Below are 21,915 nucleotides of genomic sequence, written 5' to 3' on the forward strand. Positions count from 1 at the left end.
TTTCTTTCTTTCTTTCTTTCTTTCTTTCTTTCTTTCTTTCTTTCTTTCTTTCTTTCTTTCTTTCTTTCTTTCTTTCTTTCTTTCTTTCTTCCTTTCTTCCTTTCTTTCTTTCTTTCTTTCCATCAGCCGAAAGGTAGCGGAGTAGCTGGATAGGAAAGGCGGGGCTACCGGCAGCCCGGATCATGACGTCAGCCTGGAGTGAGCGCTCATTGGTGCAGGCTTGTGTGCATCCGCCTTTGAGGAGGAAATACCGCGGACTTCTGTAGTTGTACCCTACTATTACTTCTTTTTATATCCGTATTCTGTATATGTGTCAGTCTTTCGTTTCGTGTCATGAATTAATGAACCGACCTCGTCGGCTTTCCGTCGTTCTTGGTTCTGTTCTTACTAAGAACCTTACGCTTTCTCATTACACACGTTTTATTGTAGTCAATCTACAAGCTCTTACCGAGTTCTCCGCGAACGGGGGCTGCAAATTCGGCTGACCTCATGAAGCCTCTGCCTTAATTTCCTTGACTTATAAATTGTTTTCGTTGTGTTCAACAAGTTGTTTTGTTGACGTAAAACTTCACATGACGCGGTACATTTCCCAGACAGACCTCTGTAAAGAAAGTTTCCGCGAGCTTTCCGCTGAAACTTGGGACAACTATAGGTCGTCCTCGACGTGTTGTATGTAGCGTCCACCGTGCACCCATATGTCCACTGAAAGAACAATAGCTGTTTGGGGGGGGGGGGGGGCAGTAGGGAAGGGGGGGGGGGTGGACTGCCTTGTAAACAGCAGGGCGTTTTCTCCAGCTTCTATGTCCGTCTGTAGTCGTCAAGTGTCAGGCGGCCCATGAAACCGCTTGTTACACCTGTCGCCTACGTCCTTGGTCGCGAAAAAAAAAAAAATTGTCTCGAGTACCGAAGAAAGATGGTTGTTGTTGTCTAGAAGAATGGAAACGTGTTTCTTCGCAGGAAGTGCGCTCGCAGGCATCACGCTTGCGACCTGTGGGCTATACTTGTTTTCACTGGCGGCATGACACTGGGCGCGATTGCAGGGTTGGTATTTTGTACTAAGCGCAATGGCGTCGACTGGGATGGTGTGTGTTTGTCCGTAGCAAGTTCTAGCGCGACAAAACGACACAGGAAGGACGACAGGACACAGCGCCACTCTCAAATGACCTTAGCTGACAGTAGGGCTGTTAATTAACAGTAGTTGAGAGTATACCGCTGTATTCTGTCGTGTTGTGTCGTTTTGTCGCGTTAGAAGTTACTGTACTAAACGATTTGTGCGTTTCGACGCATGCTGATATGAACAGGGTGGCTCGATGGCCAGTGGTGTGATGGTTGGACGCTGCTTCGCGAGATCCAGCCAATCAGCGTGCTGTGAAATGGACGGTCCACTCGGTGGACCCCTAGATAATAACCCCTAAGGAGCCGCAAACTTGTCATGGCCGCCACGTTTTGGGCATCCCCTGAGCACCGCTGAAAACATGCGTAAGCGTTAGGATAGCAGTTCTCCAAGAGTTGCGGGAATGCAACCTGCAAACCGACGAACATACAACGCAAGGGGAGTCGAGGTAACTCATATCTAGAGAGCCCCTACACTTGGAGCTTCCTTGCATCTCTGTGTTGACTTTCGATTAGGGTACCCGTAGCTTTGCGTACGCAGTGTTGTCGCCAAGCAGCTCGCGTGCCTAACGCACCGAAAGCCTGGTTACCCAATTTTAAAATTTCAGCCGTGTTACAGCGCCGCTGGTACTTCGGCGCTCAGTGAGCATACCGCGGGGTGTGCTACTACACTACAGTGCAGTCTTCACGGATGGGTATCACATTTCGGTAGCCTGCTCGCGGCGATTCTTATGTTTCGTTTGTGAGTGCGTCTGAGAGAGAGAGAGTAAGCCAGTTCTTGGCAGCCCTCGACGGCGTGGGACGGGCCCCCGCCTGGCCCGTGCGCCGTAAATGCCAATAGGGAACACTGTATGGGTTACCCCCTCTGCCTCCGCTGCATCTCCTAGTGGTCCGTCAGTGAGCTGCGGTTTGAAGCGAAGGGAAAGAAAAAAAAAAAAAAGACGTCGGCAGAGAGGGAAGCAAAGACGACGCCCGAACACGGAAACTGTATCGCCACGCGGACGCGTCTCCTTCTGGTCGCATCGCGTCGTCTGCCGTTGACTTCGGAGATCGCGCCGGCAGTCCGCAAGGCGATGCACCAGCTTTGATGAGAGGCGGAGGTGGAAAAGAAATCAACGCACCCGTTTCGTCGGCCTCTGGAGCGACGGAGCGTGTAGAAAGAAGGAGAGAGAGGGAAAGAGAGATACCGATAGTCCCAACCTCGCTTATCTTTCCGCACTGGGCTGCTCTACCCTCTCTCTCTTTCCCCTCCTCCTCTTCGTTGTCTCCTTCTCTGTAAGATGGCGTCACCGCCGGCCGCGCGGCTGTGCGCTCGTGACGTCAAAAGAATCCCGTTTCGGATTGGAGGTGGGCGAGGTGGTTAGCGAAGGGAACGCGCTTTCTTGTTGAGAGAGAGAGGGCGAATGGGGAGAGGGCTGAACCGGCCGGGCGAAGCCCAGTCACACGCGCCGCACCGAGGAGGAAGTGGCAACGGCGGTCGACCTGCGAGACAGAAACGGCACGTGTACGGGGGAGGGTAGGCGTCGGTGAAGAGAGGAAGCAAGGAGAGAACGAGGCTTCGCCACTAGACTTCGAAGCGTTGCAGTGAAGCAGATCGCCTACTCAGTAGATTAGAGGGAGGGGGTGGACAGTTTTTTGTCAACTTCGGCGCTCACGAGCTTTTATGCAGTTGCGAGTCGACGCGTCGGTGGAAGAGCTGACGCTCTCGGTGACAGACAGTCGGAAGAAGAGGGTGAGGGTTAGGGGGCGGGTACTTGCTTATTCGGTCCTCGATTAGAAATTGGAAAGATAATACAGCAACTGCTACGGGCGACGCGAAATGCGCGAAACAGACCACGCCTCCGAGCGATGGCCGCGCGTACTTTTTTGGGGAATGATTGCGAAGCGGACAAGAGTAAGCCAGCCGTATTAGTGACAGCGCAACGGCGCGAACGCAATTGTTTGCGTAAATATTGTAGCGAGACGCAATGCGTATGAAAACCGCGAAGATCTGCTGCAAGTTTTGAAGCGCTTCGGCTTAGTTGAGCAACCTCTTCTTGGTTATTTTTTTTTCGTCGGCTCATCGTATATACGGTCCGCTTAAGTGCTGACCCGAAGGTCGCGCGTTGGGATCCCGACCGCGGCGGCCGCATTTCAGGGGAAGCAAGAGGCCCGTTCGCTTGAATTTAGGTGCGCGTTAAAAGAACCACAGGTGGTCAAATTTCCGTAGCCCTCCACTACCGCGTCTCTCATAATCATACCGTAGTTTTTAAACGGTAAAACCGCAATAATTATGACATTATTATCTGTATATACATGGTCCAGGGGTCACGGCATAAATGGGCTACGAGATTTAGAGATTGCAAACGAAGTCGCGCATGCATATGAGAAGAAGCGAACTCCAGAGAAGAATGTTTCTTGGTAGTCCTGGCGAGCTGGACTTGTGTGTTGCCATGGAAGAAAATCTCTGGGTCTGAATGTCGCTGTTTCCGTGTTCAGGGCATTGGCGTAGTCAGTGGGGGGTTCAGGATTTCACCTCCCCCCCCCCCCCCGCATTTTTACATTTGGCATGTGTATTATATACATGCACGTATACAAACACGCACGAACGCGCATAACGGGTGGTTGAATATATTTTACGCTTCTATAGAGATTGATTTTAGGCCACCCTACAGCCATCTTACATTATTCATTGTAATTCATTTGTCATCGCTATCTGCATATTCGTAATAATGACGCTGTTGCGCCACGGCCTTTGTGCCAATAAACGCCATAATCATCAATTCTGTACAAACTGTGCAAGAACGCCCCGCCACGGTGGTCTAGTGGTTATGGCGCTCGACTGCAGACCCGAAGGTCGCGGGATCGAATCCCGGCCGCGGCGACTGCATTTTTGATGGAGGCGAAAATGTTTGAGGCCCGTGTACTTAGATTTAGGTGCACGTTAAAGAATCCCAGGTGGTCGAAATTTCCGGAGCCCTCCTCTACGGCGTCTCTCATAATCATATCGTGGTTTGGGGACGTTAAACCCCAGATATTATTATTATTATTAAACTGTGCAAGAACTGCAATTCTCTGTCGGAGTTACTTTGTTTAAAGCCACGAAACTTAACTTCTCGGTGCAGGCGCTTGTTGAGTCAAAAAAAGACTCCTTTCATGGCCGTGTATCTTTATGTATATGCTTGTCTAGCTTTTTGAAAGAAACAAACAAAAGAAAAACAGTCGTATGCGCTCACAAGATGCAAAACGAAAGGTCGAACAAACGACGCGTACGAGAGACGCTTGTCTGGAGATTGCAGCGATCCGTCGGGCGTGTGTATATAAGCTCGAAATGTCAAGGAGAGCTTAGAATGGGAAATGTGGAAAAAAAAACAAAAAAAAACCTTTAACGTCTGAGCCGCAAGCGCCGAGAAAAGATTAAAAGAATCCAGAGAAAAAGTCGCGTAAAAGATCGGCGCCTGGTTTGCCGCCACGTGCAAGGAGAACCGTCTGGGAGATGTTCTCTACGTCACGGACAGATCAGCGCATTCGTTAACATTTATTTATAAAAAAATGTGTGTAACGTATTTTTAAAAATTGTTGTTGCCAGCCTTATTAGCGAATGCGTTGCTTGATGAATAACGTGCCATCTGCTTCGTACACTTCATGGATCTTCATCGTGGATGAACTTATCTCGCGTGATATACTGCAGAATACCCACAAACTATATATGTATATATATAAATAAATACATATATATATATATATATATATATATATATATATATATATATATATATATATATATATATATATATATATATATATATATATATATAGTTTGTGGGTATTGCGCGGTATACTTTGATAACGTTTCGACCGGTAGACCACCCTTTGTCACAGCAACTAAAGTAATATCGGTGTTACTTGGGCACTTTCGATCGCGATCAGGGTCGATCAGGATTAACACTCAATACGGATCGGGTGCTGCTGCACGGTCACTTTTAATCGTGCGCAGACCCGATCGGGATCAGAACGATCGCGATCTGGCTCGCAGATCCCGATTTGGCTGACGTCTGCGCCAAACTCTATGCGTAACAGTTTGCTCCGTCTAACAGCGGCCCTTGTGGATCGCGAGCGACGGACTGTACCCGTTCGTCACCGGTAAACCTTAAAGGGGTCATGAACCACTTTTCCAAGTAATGATCTAATGGCCTCAGTATCGGAGTGTACTGCCTCCCGAATCGATTGCCGCAAAAATTTCTCGAATCCGTCAAGAATCAGCGGAGTTACGGGGGTTTGGCGCACGCTCCCAGCGCTTTCTCTCTTTTCTCGTGCCGGCGAGCGCACTGGAAGCTAGACAGGGAGGGATGGCATGGGGGAAAGAAGTTACGCCAGCGCGCGTCATGAAACGCGATCGCTCTCCCGCTGTGATTCGCTTGCGCGAGTGCGGCTACCGTGTACTGAGGAGTGCGGCGCCGGCAAGGGGCGGCACCCCGCGGCAAGAAGCGCATCTGATCCGAACGCCGCTCTCGATTTACGTCGGCTATCGGCCAATAAGCATGCTATGGGTCTTGCGACGTACAGCGGACCGACGCCCCGCCCACCGACGAGAGTGAGAACCGGCCTCTGTTTGAAAAGAGGGTGCCTGGGGAAACGGCAACTTCGCGCTCCGCTTGTGGCCATTACGCGGCGCGCACGACTGTAATATTTGGCAGAGCAGTTCATAGCCGTGTCAGCTTTCCGCAGGATGTGTTTTTTCAATCAGCCCAAGGGGTGCTTCATGACCCCTTTAACAAAGCGCGGTCCACCAGCCGAAACGTTAACAAAATATGCGTGCAGTGCACGCAAACGCTGATACTACACGCATGTATGTATGTATGTATGTATGTATGTATGTATGTATGTATGTATGTATGTATGTATGTATGTATGTATGTATGTATGTATGTATGTATGTATGTATGTATGTATGTGCGCATACTCTAGAAAGATGTATGAGCAACGCCGACGCTAAACAATGCGTCTCGCGACGACTGATTGTTCGTCACATGACTCGAAGCAGCTCGAGCGTTCCTCTTGCAAATAATGCTACTTTTGCATCTCTTATTTTTATCTATACAGCTCGACGTGTGTTGTGTAGGCGAGCTCTCGGAGACGATACATTGTTGTACATAATTGTTGTGCCGGCGTCGTTGGCATTCGGTCTGACGTGATTGTCGCGCCGGGTGACAGTTGATCGCTTATATCGCGCATGCGTTGTAAGCGGTAGACGAGTGCTTACGTCACTCCCCGCTCGTCTCTACGCTGTTATAACCTTTCTCCATGATCGATTCGCCGGCTGTTGCCGCCTCGGAGCGCCGCCACCGAAATGCGGCCGCCGTGACCGGAAATCCAACCCGCGACCCCGAGCTTAGCAGCGACAAACCTCGGCCTGCTAACTTACGACGGCGTGTCGACCGCCTCAGACCGAAACCGTTTCCTACCAAGCTTGGTTGGACACACACAAACGCACACACGATAGATAGATAGATAGATAGATAGATAGATAGATAGATAGATAGATAGATAGATAGATAGATAGATAGATAGATAGATAGATAGATAGATAGATGGATGGATGGACGGACGGACGGACGGACGGACGGACGGACGGACGGACGGACGGACGGACGGACGGACGGACGGACGGACGACAGACAGACAGACAGACAGACAGACAGACAGACAGACAGACAGACAGACAGACAGACAGACAGACAGACAGACAGACAGACAGACAGACAGACAGACAGACAGACAGACAGACAGACGGACGGACGGACGGACGGACGGACGGACGGACGGACGGACGGACGGACGGACGGACGGACAGACGGACGGACGGACGACAGACGGACGGACGGACGGACGGACGGACGGACGGACGGACGACAGACGGACGACAGACGGACAGACAGACGGACAGACAGACAGACGGACGGACGGACGACAGACGACAGACGGACGGACGACGACGACGGACGGACGGACGGACGGACGGACGGACGGACGGACGGACGGACGGACGGACGGACGGACGGACGGACGGACGGACGGACGGACGGACGGACGGACGGACGGACGGACGGACGGACGGACGGACGGACGGACGGACGGACGGACGGACGGACGGACGGACGGACGGACGGACGGACGGACGGACGGACGGACGGACGGACGGACGGACGGACGGACGGACGGACGGACGGACGGACGGACGGACGGACGGACGGACGGACGGACGGACGGACGGACGGACGGACGGACAGACGGATAGATAGATAGATAGATAGATAGATAGATAGATAGATAGATAGATAGATAGATAGATAGATAGATAGATAGATAGATAGATATGCGCGTCTGTCTATAGGCAACGCATTTCGCGTCCCTACGCTAGTTTTAATGGTAACCCCGGAGATATTAGCCTGGTTTATCACCTGACTTAAGGTGATAATCAAGGTGTGTGGTGATGGCTATGCTATGTACAATGCTCACATAAACACACAAATAATACGTACAGTCACACACGTTCATATATATATACACAAAGTGTAATTCACAGCGTCTCGTTCAGGTGTGCCGTCCTTCAGGACACCGATTGCTATTTCACGTTGCGTGTCGCACCGGCTCCGCTTGGTCACGGGCTAATGCTTTGCCGCGTTGCTAATGGAACTGTAGATATCGTTAATGGGTCCATTCGCGGCCGATTCACTCAGAGTGAGTAGTGGAACCACACTAACAGAGGATATTGCTAACCACCGCTCGGACCAGCGAGGAATTGGCGCGTTTCCAGAATTGGAATGCGTGGTGACAGTACGGCTTGACACACGGCCATCGAGCGTTCACGTGACGCGATGGTATTGCCATAAAATGCCGGGCCTTAACAGCAGTAGGTGCTGCGCGCCAACTGCCTCGGTGGCGCGAATGCGGAAATGGGCGGCGCGCGCGCGCGTTTGTTGCCGCTGAATCATGCGCCGTACACTAGTTCTTTGCGTATAGTGTCGCTCGTCGCATGTCACGGGTCGTATACGGTGGCTAACAAGACGGATGCGAGCCGGCTACGCGCGGCCGAGCCTTCCTGGAGAAAAGAGAGCGACGCCGATTGACGTCACGTGCGTTAGTGCTTTTCGATAACAGCAGCCCCCCCCCCCCTGACGCCTTGCATACAAGATGGCAAATTGAAAGCTTATATATATATATATATATATATATATATATATATATATATATATATATATATATATATATATATATATATATATATATATATATATATACTCCCGGGGTTTTACGTACACAAGCCACGATATGATTATGAGGCCGAGGAAAAAGAAAACGCTGTGTGCGAGTAATCACATTTAAAGCTTGTTGCGGTGTGCAAGTTATAAAAAAAAACGATAACTGAGCCTGTTGAGAGTCTTTTTAATGAATCCGCGTGAGTGTTGATGTTCTAGAGCAAGATACTTCATGACAATTAACAATTACATATGGGGTTTCACGTGACGATATGATCATGATTGACGCGTTGTGGCGTGAATCACAATCATAAGTTGAAATTAACGATGATTCCGCATTAATTTCGACCACCTGGGGCTCTTTGCAGGTAAATTTAAGTATACGGGTGTGCTTGCGTTTCCCTGCTATCGAGAGACTGCAGTCTTTACTTTGTTTCTTTCCTTTAAAGTAATAGTACCAACTAGCCCTTCAGCAAACCCTACTGCAAAGTCGCCTCGGTGGTACAGTGGTTACAGGGCTCGGTTGCTGACCCCGAAGGTCGCGGCTTCGATTCCGGCGGCAGTGACCGCATTTTCGATCACCGAGGCCCCCGTTCTTAAATTTGGGTGCACGTTAAGTGAAACCCATGTGGTCCAAATTTCCGGAGCCCTTCATTGCGACGCGCCTCATAATCATGTCGTGGTTTCGCGCCTAAAACTCCAGCAGTTATTGTAGCACCCAGCTACAAATTTGTTAGCGTATTTTTTACACTGTTTTGTGCTAAACTCCGGAGGGCAAGCTTCCTGAATAAAGAAAAGAAGAAAAAAATGCAGTTAGGCATGTAACGCGCTATATGAAATAGCAAACATATGCTTGTATATAGCGCCGCATTTAAGTCAAGTATTGTGACCGCGGAATCCTTTAACTGTTGCGTTTTTTTTTTGTTTTTTCACTTTATTTCAGTGACGTAGCCAGCGGGTAGTCCGGCGGGGGACGGGGTTCACTCCGAAACTTTTAAATTCTGTCACGCACGAATATACATGAGGGTATCGGACTCTCCTTCCCTCGCTTCCGCCCCCCCCCCCCCTCCGAGAAAATAATTTCTGGCTACGCCCCTGAATTTTATACAGTCATAATCGGAATTCGCGTCTTGCCAATTGGCAGACTTGATGAGAGGGCACCGAAAAGGTTGATAACATTCGCACAATATTTGCACAACGTGGCGACCACTTCGGGTGGACTGCAGCGATCGTAATCGCGTGGCATAAAACGCTTGTTGCAGCGCTCGCATGGATCTACAGCCCCGAACAGCAAGTATACGCTATTATACTGTGTGCATTTCGCGTCTTTCAGGTGCTGACGCCTAATTAATACATTCTGCCTTATGGAAGCAGCAGGTTTCGTGTACGCCGTTCGGTTTCGTTATTTCAGACACGGTCGGTTGCGAGAACATAGTTCTCCGCGATCCCTTTTATCGTCTGCACATCTGCGGAGCGATCGGAAATGCGTTTTTGATTTGTTTGTTTGTTTTACCTTATACCTATCGAAAGCATTTATAAGAGCCCTATTGGCTCGGCAGTGCTTCGCGTGCAGTGAATGCGCCTGTGCGAGTCAAACGGCTGTTAAAAACAGCAGTGTAAGGAAGTGGGCGGGCTGACCTTCTTTTTCTTTCGTTTTGTTTGTAACTCGGCGCGAGCGGATTGCTAGTTTAGAAAAAACTAGGGCATGACGATCGCAGTGGGGCGGGCTTTCGCGTTCTCTCCCCCTCACTCTCGCCCCTCCCACTTAAACCGCTGTTTGGCTCCTCCCACCGCTTGTTTAGCGCACGTGTTTAGCCCCTGCTGCGGAGGAAAAAAAAATGAATAATAACAACTCCACTTTGAGGAGGAATCGCCTTACACCACTCGCGTTTCTTTTTTTTTTTTTCCGCGCTGATTGCGACTTTGTTTCCTTGGTGGTGCTTCTCATATGGCCTGGTAAACATTCTCACCGCCGGTATTTGTATTTCTGCCATTGACCGTAATCTAATGACTGTGTGACCATATTTATGCTCGCGATATTCTCGTTATTGCGAGCATATTGCGATTCGTGAACTTACTGTCCCTGATAGCCAACCCAGCACAGCCCTTAGTTAACGCCCCGGCATTTGCTATCTATCTATCTATCTATCTATCTATCTATCTATCTATCTATCTATCTATCTATCTATCTATCTATCTATCTATCTATCTATCTATCTATCTATCTATCTATCTATCTATCTATCTATCTATCTATCTATCTATCTATCTATCTATCTATCTATCTATCTATCTATCTATCTATCTATCTATCTATCTATCTGTCTGTCTGTCTGTCTGTCTGTCTGTCTGTCTGTCTGTCTGTCTGTCTGTCTGTCTGTCTGTCTGTCTGTCTGTCTGTCTGTCTGTCTGTCTGTCTAAATGCTCTCATTGCCATCAAAATGGCAGTCTTGAATGATGCATGATCAGGGTTGCTGGCGATGGAGGCACTCACTCACTAACTCCACTCAATCACTAACTCTGCTCACTAACTCCACTCCACTCCACTCACTCACTCACTCACTCACTCACTCACTCACTCACTCACTCACTCACTCACTCACTCACTCACTCACTCACTCCACTCACTCACTCACTCACACTCCACTCACTCACTCACTAACTCCACTCACTCACTCACTCACTCACTCACTCACTCACTCCGCTCACTCACTCTACTCACTAACTCACTCCACTCGCGCACTAACTCCACTCATTCCACTCACTCCACTCACACTCCACTCGCTCGCTCACTCACTCACTCACTCACTCACTCACTCACTCACTCACTCACTCACTCACTCACTCACTCACTCACTCACTCACTCACTCACTCATTCACTAACTCCGCTCACTCACTAACTCACTCGCTCACTCATCACTCACTCACTCACTCACTCACTCACTCACTCACTCACTCACTCACTCACTCACTCACTCACTCACGCTCCACTCACTCACTCACACTCCACTCACTCACTAACTCCACTCACTAACTCCACTCACACACTTCCATGAGTATTCAACTCGGCGACTCGTCTTTGCTTATACCGGTCCACTCAAGTAATCCGAGGGCAGCTTCTCTTGATCTGCGCTGCGTTCTTGATTTTAAGCGCACCGCTGGCCCGCACGTGGACATTTCTTTCTTTTCTTCTCTTCTTCTTTGTTAAGCCACTGTCTAAGGTTCGTGTCATCGTCTGCGGCGGCTTCAAGTGCGCTGCTGGTTTGAAACATATAGCACTCGCCGTTCCGTTGGCGACATCCACGTGTGTCCAGATAAAAGCGAAAACAGCCGCCGCCACTGCCGTCAACGCCGTTCCAGCTCTTTCTGCTGTCTATGCATGCTACTGCGAACTCTTGTCATCTCATTCGGCTCACTGCCTATCGCTTCCCTCTCTCGTCCTCTTCATCTCAATACGCACTTCCCTCCCTCTTTCTCTCTGAAGTCAGTGCCGTTACGTAAAACAGCGCCTTGTATCGTCATTTATTTGCCTTTCAACGTCTTTTTTTTTCTTTTCGGGGTGCTTCAAATTACCCATCCTCCTCTCAACTTTATCTCTCTCATCCCTCTCAAATCTATGCCGTTTCTTTAAGACCCTTCTCCTGTAATTAAGTCGTCTTTTCTTTATCTTCAGAATGATTCTCAAATTAACGCTAATGATTATTCTCCGGTACTGTGCTTCTAGTTCACCCTGGGATATCGGATTTCTCTTTCTCTCACTTACGTAGATTAAGATTTAAAAAATAAAGAAAAATGAAAAAGAATCAGGAGCCCTTCCCCTATCGAGAAAATGGGGCCAACGAAGCTTCGCGTGTGCGTGCCTTACGTGCTGCCTTTCTTTCTTTCTTCTTTCTTTCTTTCTTTCTTTCTTTCTTTCTTTCTTTCTTTCTTTCTTTCTTTCTTTCTTTCTTTCTTTCTTTCTTTCTTTCTTTCTTTCGCATTGCGCAATGCCACCTCCTAACTATTTCCTTCCTCCATGCCCAGACGTGCTTAGCACGTGCTTAGTCCGCGTGCTTAGCAGCGCAACACTTCAGTTGCTACAGGCGGCAATGACGTTCATGCGTTCATATCCAGGCAACAATGAAACGTGGCAACGCGAAGTGACAAGCGACCTCGATAAAAGATCACACTGCCACATCAGAAACGGCTGACCGCCGCCGAGCCCACCATCGAGGGAGCATATATTATCGGCAAACGGCGCATACAAATACACACATGACCGGCACACCTTCGAGGGCCGCATTCCTGTACGCTCGCCGGCGCCGGGTTCTTCGCGTATACGACGCGGCCACTGAAATGTGCGAGTTATAAAGGTTTCTCTTAAAGAAAAACGCTGTGACACTCTGTTAGCCTGTCATTCATGAACAGTCACCAATGTACAGACACGTATACCGAAAAAGCACGCTCGCAAACACCCAGTACATACACAGGCTCACGGCCTCTCGTTCATCAAAGCCACCCATCAAAAGCTACGCTGCGTGAAAGAGACCGCCTGTTTGTTCTCACTCCCTTTCTGTTTGTCACTCTTCATTCAAGCGATCTAGAGTATGGATTTCATCCTCTTTGTTTTTGTCTCTTTCCCTCTATTCTTCGTTCTTCATCGCGCGTTTTTCCAACCGCACTCGCTGCTCCTACGGTCTTCGTTTGTGTTTTTTTTTGTTTATTTCAAACGTCGTGTTCGTCACGTACCCGGCTTTGCCCCACTTCTGTATATGCAGCCTGTTTCTGTTTTGTTTTTGTTTTGTTTTTCGTTGTTTTTCGCCGCTTTGTAGACACGTGCCGCTTCGCTCTGGTTGTACGGAGATCGCGGTGCGCACCTGCACAACAGAACCGACAAGCATACTACATACAGTGTGAGCAGCCACCGCACGGCTGGGGCCGTTTCTCCGCCCGACAACCGTGCAGGTTGCATTCGCCGAAAGCTTCGTGCTTGCCAATCCATCCGCCGCCCGCTTAGAGTAGAGGTGCAGCGTTAACGAAGAAGTGTAAATAAGGAATTGCGTCTGAAATAATTTTTGCTGTTGGCCCATCCCCCTTTGTGGGTGAGCGCCATCAAGAAGAGGACATCATCATCATCATCATCATCATCATCAATTTTGCTGGAGGTGATGATGTCGTTTTAGGAGAAGCTATAAGCCTACTCACGGAGCTGGACTTAGCGTCAACTTTAGTGTTATGTGCCCTACGCGATTCTTTTCAATGGATTGAGTCACTCACACGAGCTGGCTGGCTTTACGTGCCATTCTACAGTATGTAGGTTTATATATATATATATATATATATATATATATATATATATATATATATATATATATATATATATATATATAATGTGTGTGTGTGATATTCACTAATTCCTTTTTTCAGTGAAAAGCAGTAGCCGGCGCTATATAAGATCGCCAACATCTCCTGAACAACATGTATTTAAAAAAAAATCACATCAAAAATTGTGTATCGAATCGTGTGTGTGTGTGCTAACTGGGATAACCTTGAAAATAAACATACACATATATGACACATCGATGACTGCACTACCGCCGCTGCCCTGTGGACAACCACCTAACTCCTTATAACCTGCGAGTGCGATAAGCGATTGTTAAATAAATATTGCGTATTCAACGCAGAAATTTGGGTTAATTGCTGGTTGTGGAAGGACGGGGCCCATTGTACTAGAAAGCAGGCTATTCAACTCCAAAATTTGGGCTAGTTGGTGGTCCTGCTCACGGTTCTCTTCCTTGTGTGATTGTTGCTTTGCGCTGTTAAGACGTGTAAGTTCAATTAACTATTGAGTTCCACGCCCGCTGTTAATGTCTCCCCGATTCTGCTCTTAGTATCCCGGATTAGATAACATACTATACATAAAAAAAGAAAGAATGGGCAGTGAACAGTGAGTGGAGCTTCAAGGTGCTCTGGCTCCCTCCTCTAAATAAAATGTGTGTGTTCGTTTCCTTCACAATGATTGTGGCTAGACGGCATGGAGCCAATACATGCATTCTAGTTCTAGACTCTACGCCTTTTCTATAGACTCGTCCTTGACAAAGCCGTTTGTCTTGTATATGCAGGAAGATGAGCGCATGATGGACCATGAAGCAGAGCTCGAGGCAGCTATCAACCTCTCGACAGGACAGACCACGGCTGCCGTCCGCGCGTCCAGCGCCACTCCGACCACCAACGGCGTGGCGCACGAGGACGACATCACCGCTCAGGTCAGCCTCCTTTACCTCTTTTAGGTCGCCGGTGCGACTCCCTGCCGGCCGGGCAACTGTGACGTGACGCTCTTCAAGCAGTGGACAGCGCCTGGTGTTGCAGCGCGAAAAAGAATGGTGCATACACTCCAAGAAGGCTGACTCTCTTTTTCCGCATGTGAGAGTCACGTGTCTAGCACTTTCTTTAGAGAGGCAAGTTGACTCTCTTTAGGAGAGTCGTGGGACGCACGGCTTTCCAGAAGGGAGCCAATGCACAACTCTCCTAAAGACAGTCATCGTGCCTCTCTAAAGAGAGTGGTACACATGTTAATCTCACATGTATAAAAGAAGAGTCAAATGACTCCTTTTTTTCTTAGTGTGTAGGACAAAGAAAAGTCAAAAGACAAGCGTTTTCTTTTTTTTTTCTTTTTTTGAGACTTCGAGCTTAACTTTATTGTTTGTTACAAGAAATTACGTAGCCATTAACACGGGGAAATATACGAAGTAATAATGAGCAATTCTGGTATCTCAGTCCTCTCCCCCCTCCCTTGCCGCTGTGGTCTAGTGGTTATGGTGCTCGACTTCTGACCCAAAGTTCGCGGGATCGAATCCCGGCCGTGGGGACCGCATTTCCACGGAGGCAATACACTAGAGGTCTGTGTGCTTTGATCTAAGTGCACGTTAAAGAACCCTAGGTGGCCGAAATTTCCGGAGCTCTGCAATGACGACATATATATATATATATATATATATATATATATACCCTGCAGCGGTAGCAACAGGCATCGTCGACTCAATTCACAGCGCCAATTATACCCAGATGACAGTGTACCACTCAAGCCACAACCCAAAGTGAGCCATTAAGCGCGGTCATCTCCCAACCGAGCCATTGCATGATTCCGCGACCGCAATTTCTTTTTTCCAAGTTCATGCACGCTGCCGCACTCCAGTGGAGAACAGCTCTGTCGAGCGCTACGATCATAAAAAGCTTGTCCCACTGACGCCAACTACCCAGAGCTACGGCTACTTTGCGTAACCTTTCATCGCCGAGCAATTCAGGATAGGCTGATGGATGGAACGAGTTAAGAGACCACGTAAAAAGAAGAAGGCAGAAAAAGAAACGGTGTCGCGTTATCTTTCCCTTTTCCGGGGGGCCCGCGCGAAGGGGCTCGCATGGGGCAATAAAAGAAAGTCGAGCGACCGAGCCCGCCGGGCAAGAATCAAGTCGAGCCTTCCGACTCGCACCGGTTCGCCGCCTCCAAGATCGGCATCATCGGTAGACCGACGTCGTTGTTACCACGCGGACGTTGTACATACATTCCAAGCAGGCATTCGTATTATAGCCAGCCATATAAATGTACGGCCCAGGTATAATATTATACCTCGAGCGAGAATAGCGCGCGCGCTTATCGTCACGTCGGCGCTCTGAGGGTGGAGAGGAGGAAAACGGGACGCGTGTCATCCCTCTCCTCCTCCTCGTTTCGTGACGTCACATTCGCGCTGGCCAGCGTGCGGCGTCGCAAGAGGAGCCGATCGTCGGCAACGCGTCTTTACCTACCGAAGCGTCTCGCTTCCAGCCACGGCGTGGGCTGTCGTCGACGTCCTGAGCGCGCCGGCTAGCGCGGCTCGCTAGCCTTGGAGAGGGCTTGCTAGGCGCGACGAGCGTGTGGGCCAAGGTCGCCTCTAGCGCCGTCGACGCCCAAAGAGAACGCTCCCTGCCGGACCCGTTTCTGGCCCACAGCGATTCCCTCTCTTCAGCCACCTCTCCTTCTCTCCTCCCTCTCTCTCACGCATCTTTTCTTTATTGCCGGCAGTTCTCTAGGGGGCTTCCCTCGTGCTCGCGCTTCTTTCTTTTTCTTTTTATTTTTTTTTCCAGCGCCCCTAAGATAGCTAGCGCTTGCAGGTCTCGCATACTTACGCGGCTTAAGTTCACACACGTGTCTTCATTCGACGGTTTTTGCGTTTTCAAAGGCAACAACGCCTCGGTTGCGCCGTATTTGGAATCGGTGCTGGTTGTCTCGCCTGCTCAGGCGAGTCACGTTGCGATCGATATCCGCGACCCGCTGACATATAGATGCGCTACTTTTATATTCTAGAACAGATATCTTAGCTCTAACTTTCCGGTCGTCACTTAACGAAGTTTTTACTTATTCCACCGGTTACTGCGCTAATGTGCATAATATTCCAGTAGTTGAGGTAACGGTGTGTGCATAGAAAGGCCTCTTATCTGCGCAACGTAAGTGATTCCGCGTCGCGTCCGGCAGTGCGACGTTTCGGAGAATTAAAGAGCCCTGCTCGTAGGGGTTTGTAGTTGCTGTTTTTTTCTGTCAGTTACGCCTGGTGACTTCTAAAACTTTGGACACAACATCTACATCAACGGTGTATCGTTTATGCTGACTTACAGTCCGCCTCCGTGTGTACAGTGGTTACGCGGGTTCGATTTCAGCCACGGCGGTCGCATTTCGATGGAGGCGGAACGCTAGAGATCGGTGTACTGTGCAATGTCATTGCACGTTCAAGAACGCCAAGTAGTCAAATTTCTGGAGCCTTCCACTCCGGCTTTCCTCATAATCATATGGTGGTTCTGGCACGTAAAAAAAAAATACACAAGATATTACGACGAAGTACGTCTGGTGACTTCTAGAACTTTGGACTTCTGGTGACCTCTAGATCAACAGTGCATCGTTTACGCTGACGGTCAGTCCGTTCAGCGTCAGTGAAAATAAGCCAGTATGTCGAGCCGCTCTGTCACTGTCGAGGTACTCAGCGATGCTTTCCTTTCAAGCCCCGAAAAGTGCGCGATCACCACGCGGGCAGCGCGGGTTCAAGCACACCACGTGACATTCGAAAGCGAACAGACCGGCTGAGCACACACACCGAGCTGACTAATCAGCCAGCCGCCCGCTTCGTCCATGCGGCGCCCCCGCAGTTCCGAGAACCTGAAGTCGTATCCCGTCCACGTGTGTACGCTGTGTGTTTACTCAAGCATTTTCGTGTGTGTTTGCAGTCGAGGGTTTCGCGAAAGCAGATTACGTCACCTTTCGAGATGACTGCGACGGCGGGCGTTGCTTACTCGATTCGTCTACTATGGCTAGCTACGTCGCGAAAGAAAACGAAAATTTAATAAAGAGAGTACTAGTTAAGTGCCAGTGTCTTATAGAGTGGAGGTGTCGCCCGTGGCAACTGGTTCCCCAGTGAACGGTCACAACTGCCAACGGCGTTCCACTGTCGCATTGAAGATTCTTAGCCTAGCGGCGATGATGACAATATAATGATGGTCGTGATGTTAATGATGGTCTTTATAGAGATCTAGTTTGAAACAGGGCGGAATCAGTAGTAGCCACCTCTAGTCGGGCGCAGCTTAAGAAGACAGCTGCATTTCCTCCTCAAAGGTTGATGAATATGAGCCTGCACTAATGGGCGCGCGCACTGTAGACTGACGACACGAGCGGCGCTGCGCGGCCGGTGACTCCGCCATCCGGCTCACGCGCCGGACTATTTCTTTAGTCGCAGAGTCAATCGGTGATTGCGCTTCGGTCATTTCGGCGGAGTCTTTCCTGCCTTCTGATGTTGTTGTGTCCGACTATATTCCCTTTGTTTCGTGTGCCCGGGTTTGAGGTACACACACAGCGGGAAACTGAGTTATGCATAGACACCTTCCATAACTCTAGTTGATGATGATGACGATTCTGATGATTACGACGTGAGGCTGAGCCCTTTGTATCGCGCTGGCAAACAATCAATAAAACAAGAAAAACAGATACACTCCACAGACGCATGCACACACTCGGCAGTATCAGTTCGTAGTTATTAACGCGACTGCGTTAAAGAACTCGTTCCGCAGAAATTCTGGTGTCGGTGACGGCGTCGTTTGTTTTGAGCGAAAAATCATCATCTTGTCTGTGACCGAAAAATCAAGAAAGGTGCAAATAAAATGAACAATAAAAATCCTCGGGTTCGAGTAAGAATTGAACCCAGGCCGTCTACGTGGGAAGCAGGTGTTCTACCACACAGCAACGCTATTTCTTCTAACTGCTTCGGAAAAAGAACACTCTATGAATGCCATGTAGTGGAAGGGGTCTCCTTAACGCGTATAATATTGCGTGGCAGAAGCGTAGAATCGCACCAGGCGTCAATATATGTGAATTGCGCAACGAGTGGGTGTTTTAAAGGCCCACCCTTTACAAAGCGTTCAGACATATTTAATCATCATCAGCAGCAAAATGCGTCAACAAAGTGTACAGCTGGGTACGTTCGCGTGTTAACTTACAGAAGCGTAGTGGTCTCTTCGCTGATTCGCAAAATGAATAATTAGGGCGTAGTGGGCACTTAACAACTGTACTTGCAGTAGGCATTTTCTAGGATACTTTGAAACGGCCAATGTTACGCGCGCAATAGTTCGTTGCCTTACGGCACGGTTGAGGCATGCAGCGAGAACCGAAGCTAGGCTAGCAGTTGAGAAGGCGATGCGCACGGGGCCCGATTACGCTGTCGCGTTCTGCTCTTCAAGGCGAAGCTCAAGCGTCCTCCAAGTTCTTTTTGTGCACGACCTCACTGTTCCATCACGTTAACTCCTATCGCTCCGTCGCCCGCCACTATAGCGCCAGCCTTGTTTTGGTAGTTCTGACTGCCACATAGTTCGCCGCACCAACTTCTCCATCGCCTGTAGTTGCACAGATCCACTTGGACCCTCAAACGCCAGTGCCTCGGGCAGTGCGGTGCCCTCTCGTTGGCGTGAGGCACAAACAAGAACTATGGAGCACAAGCATAAGGTGCTGGATAGTCTGCTCTGCGACACATCGCCACCTAGCGACACGTCTGTTCGTCAAGCGCAAGCAGGCCCGCGCATGCACGTGCTACTTAGTACGCAATCGCGGACATCCTGTGGATCCTTGCGGCGTCCGGCCCGATGCGTCGGCCTGCGACCGCGAAAAAAAGAGTTTCACTCTCTTCCAGAGGCGTTAGCTACACAGCCACGCTCTCCTTCCTTCCTTAACGTGATTTCATCGCAGCCTTGTTCCGCCGCCGGCCGCTTCGTTCTTTTTTTTTTTTTTTCCTCTCTTTCTCCTCTCTTCCGCGGCGGCGTACTAATCAACTCAATGCTTTCTTTTCCGCTTCTGGTTTTTCAGTCGCGTCGCTCCTCCCACCCTTTTTTGCTCACGACCTGTTGTTCTGCGCTTTGTTTACGGCGTCGGCGCGTGGTCCCATCGGCGCGACGGAAGTGGGCAGGAAACGAGATAACAACATCCGCTTTTGCTTTTATCTTCCCTTCCTAAACGCGCCTCGCCGCCGCCTCTACACCTTCGCCCTCTATCTGTTCCGCCGCAGCCTCTTTAGCATTTACCGTTGCTGCCGGCGTATAATAGCCAACGACCAGTGGTGCTCCAGCGTTGCCGTGAATGCACGGCTTTTAAATGACCTCTAATGAACTCTACCAAGTCAGCACTCCCCCCCGACCCCTTCATTCCATTCATCTTTTTGAAGACAATGTAATCTCGAGCCTTTTTCAGCCGCACTGTATAACGAAATACTATGAATGTTTCTGACCAAATTCAGCTACCGTAATTGCTAGCACACAGCCAGCGTTGGTTAGCAACGGCGGATGTGCGCTAGTGTTGGTTAAATTGTGGCTAATGTCGGCTTGTGTTGGCTATACGCTGGTTTGGGCTGGCTAAAGTTGTCCCCGTCTCTTGGTTTTGTCGCTCTTGCAACCTTTGAGATTTACACCGTCGAAAGAAATCTTGCGTCCTGTGAGATCCAAGTTCAATTGTTCTGGCTGTGACGGAAGTCCACGGTTGTCTGGGACGCATAAGTACGACACTCACTCACTCACTCACTCACTCACTCACTCACTCACTCACTCACTCACTCACTCACTCACTCACTCACTCACTCACTCACTCACTCACTCACTCACTCACTCACTCACTCACTCACTCACTCGCTCGCTCACTCACTCACTCACTCTTTCACTCACTCACTCACTCACTCACTCACTCACTCACTCACTCACTCACTCACTCACTCACTCACTCACTCACTCACTCACTCACTCACTCACTCACTCACTCACTCAAATCCACACACAGAGACTCGCACGCACGCACGCGCTCGTGTATGATATAGTCACGTGATTATTCATCGTCAGTGCCATTCCAGCGACTTCGAAGGTGCGTTGAAATCCTTCCTTTGCTTTCTGATCTTGGACTTCTGATAGCCATGGGATAGAAATTTTGACAACGGAGAAAATTCGATCTGATTTCAGTAAATTGAGTTCCTGTTCGAGTCGCTAGTGTGGTGCGCCTAGGAGAATCGAACCAGTAGGCGATAACACATCCTCGTCGTTGTGACTGCACAGACATGTTGGATATTACACAAGCATAAATTGTAATCGAAAAAAAGTTATTTTCTGCAAGCATATATGCATATTTCTGTAAGCGTGCCTTCACAAAACTTCATAGAATACGTTTCGCAAAGAAAAAAAAAATCAGTGGTGCTTTCTTGCACGCCACGTCTGAATGTTAAATCATCGTTGATAAAACGCGTACGAATCCCACGAAAGGCGTGCGCTCGAGACAAACTCGTTCAAAAAAAGAAAAAAAGAAGAAGAAGAAGAAGAAGAAGAAACAGCGCTCATATATTAAGAATAGCGAACAGTTTTCTTACAGCATCCTCTTGTCTGGCTCGCTAAGCGTGACCGTGAAAAGTTGCGGTCCAGTTCGCAGGTATCAGAGAGAAAAAAAATAGTTAGCAAAATAAGAAAAGAAAAGACGAGTACCGCTGTCTGGCCTCGGCGAGCGCGGGTTGGCAACGTTCCTACGGACGTGCGTTGCGTTTGCTTATTTGCCTGTTTGGCGGGGCACAACCAGAACGCTCGTTATTTCCGTTGTTTCCTGTCTGCCCGGTATAGACGGGGTGTCTGTCGCTAGGCGCCACTTTCTTTCTTTCTTTCTTTCTTTCTTTCTTTCTTTCTTTCTTTCTTTCTTTCTTTCTTTCTTTCTTTCTTTCTTTCTTTCTTTCTTTCTTTCTTTCTTTCTTTCTTTCTTTCTTTCTTTCTATCCGCCTCCGGTTGATTCAGACAGCTCCCGCCTCTCTATAATGCATACCGATATCGCTGCAACTTTGTGCATACCCGATTCACATAACCAGCTAAAAAAAAGAAAAGAAAAGGAGAATTCGAGCTTGTGCCAGACCGGATTTCTAGTTCCGTTATCTATCACCTCGTTTTTTTCTTTCGTTTTTTTTTTTCGTCTCTCCTCTATCCTTTCTCCACTCCCCTGTGTTCTTGCATTCGTGTTGTGCGCCTATCGAATCGCCTGGTGTACCCGAACAAAAATAA

The 21,915-nt window shown here is 49.0% G+C and overlaps 1 protein-coding gene across 5 annotated transcripts in view; it reads left to right on the forward strand.

Annotated features, from left to right (window-relative positions):
* The window catches only part of LOC119371838 (forkhead box protein P2), a 476,643-nt gene that overhangs the window by 384,175 nt on the left and 70,553 nt on the right, over positions 1-21,915 (forward strand). For all 5 annotated transcript variants that reach the window (XM_037642296.2, XM_037642294.2, XM_037642292.2 and 2 more), the window contains one exon: positions 14,454-14,597. In XM_037642296.2, the coding sequence (XP_037498224.1) occupies positions 14,466-14,597 (132 nt within the window). In that variant the 5' untranslated portion in view covers positions 14,454-14,465. The remainder of the gene's footprint in view (positions 1-14,453; positions 14,598-21,915) is intronic.

This window comes from Rhipicephalus sanguineus, chromosome 10 (genome assembly GCF_013339695.2).
Source record: "Rhipicephalus sanguineus isolate Rsan-2018 chromosome 10, BIME_Rsan_1.4, whole genome shotgun sequence".
Lineage (NCBI taxonomy): Eukaryota > Metazoa > Arthropoda > Arachnida > Ixodida > Ixodidae > Rhipicephalus > Rhipicephalus sanguineus.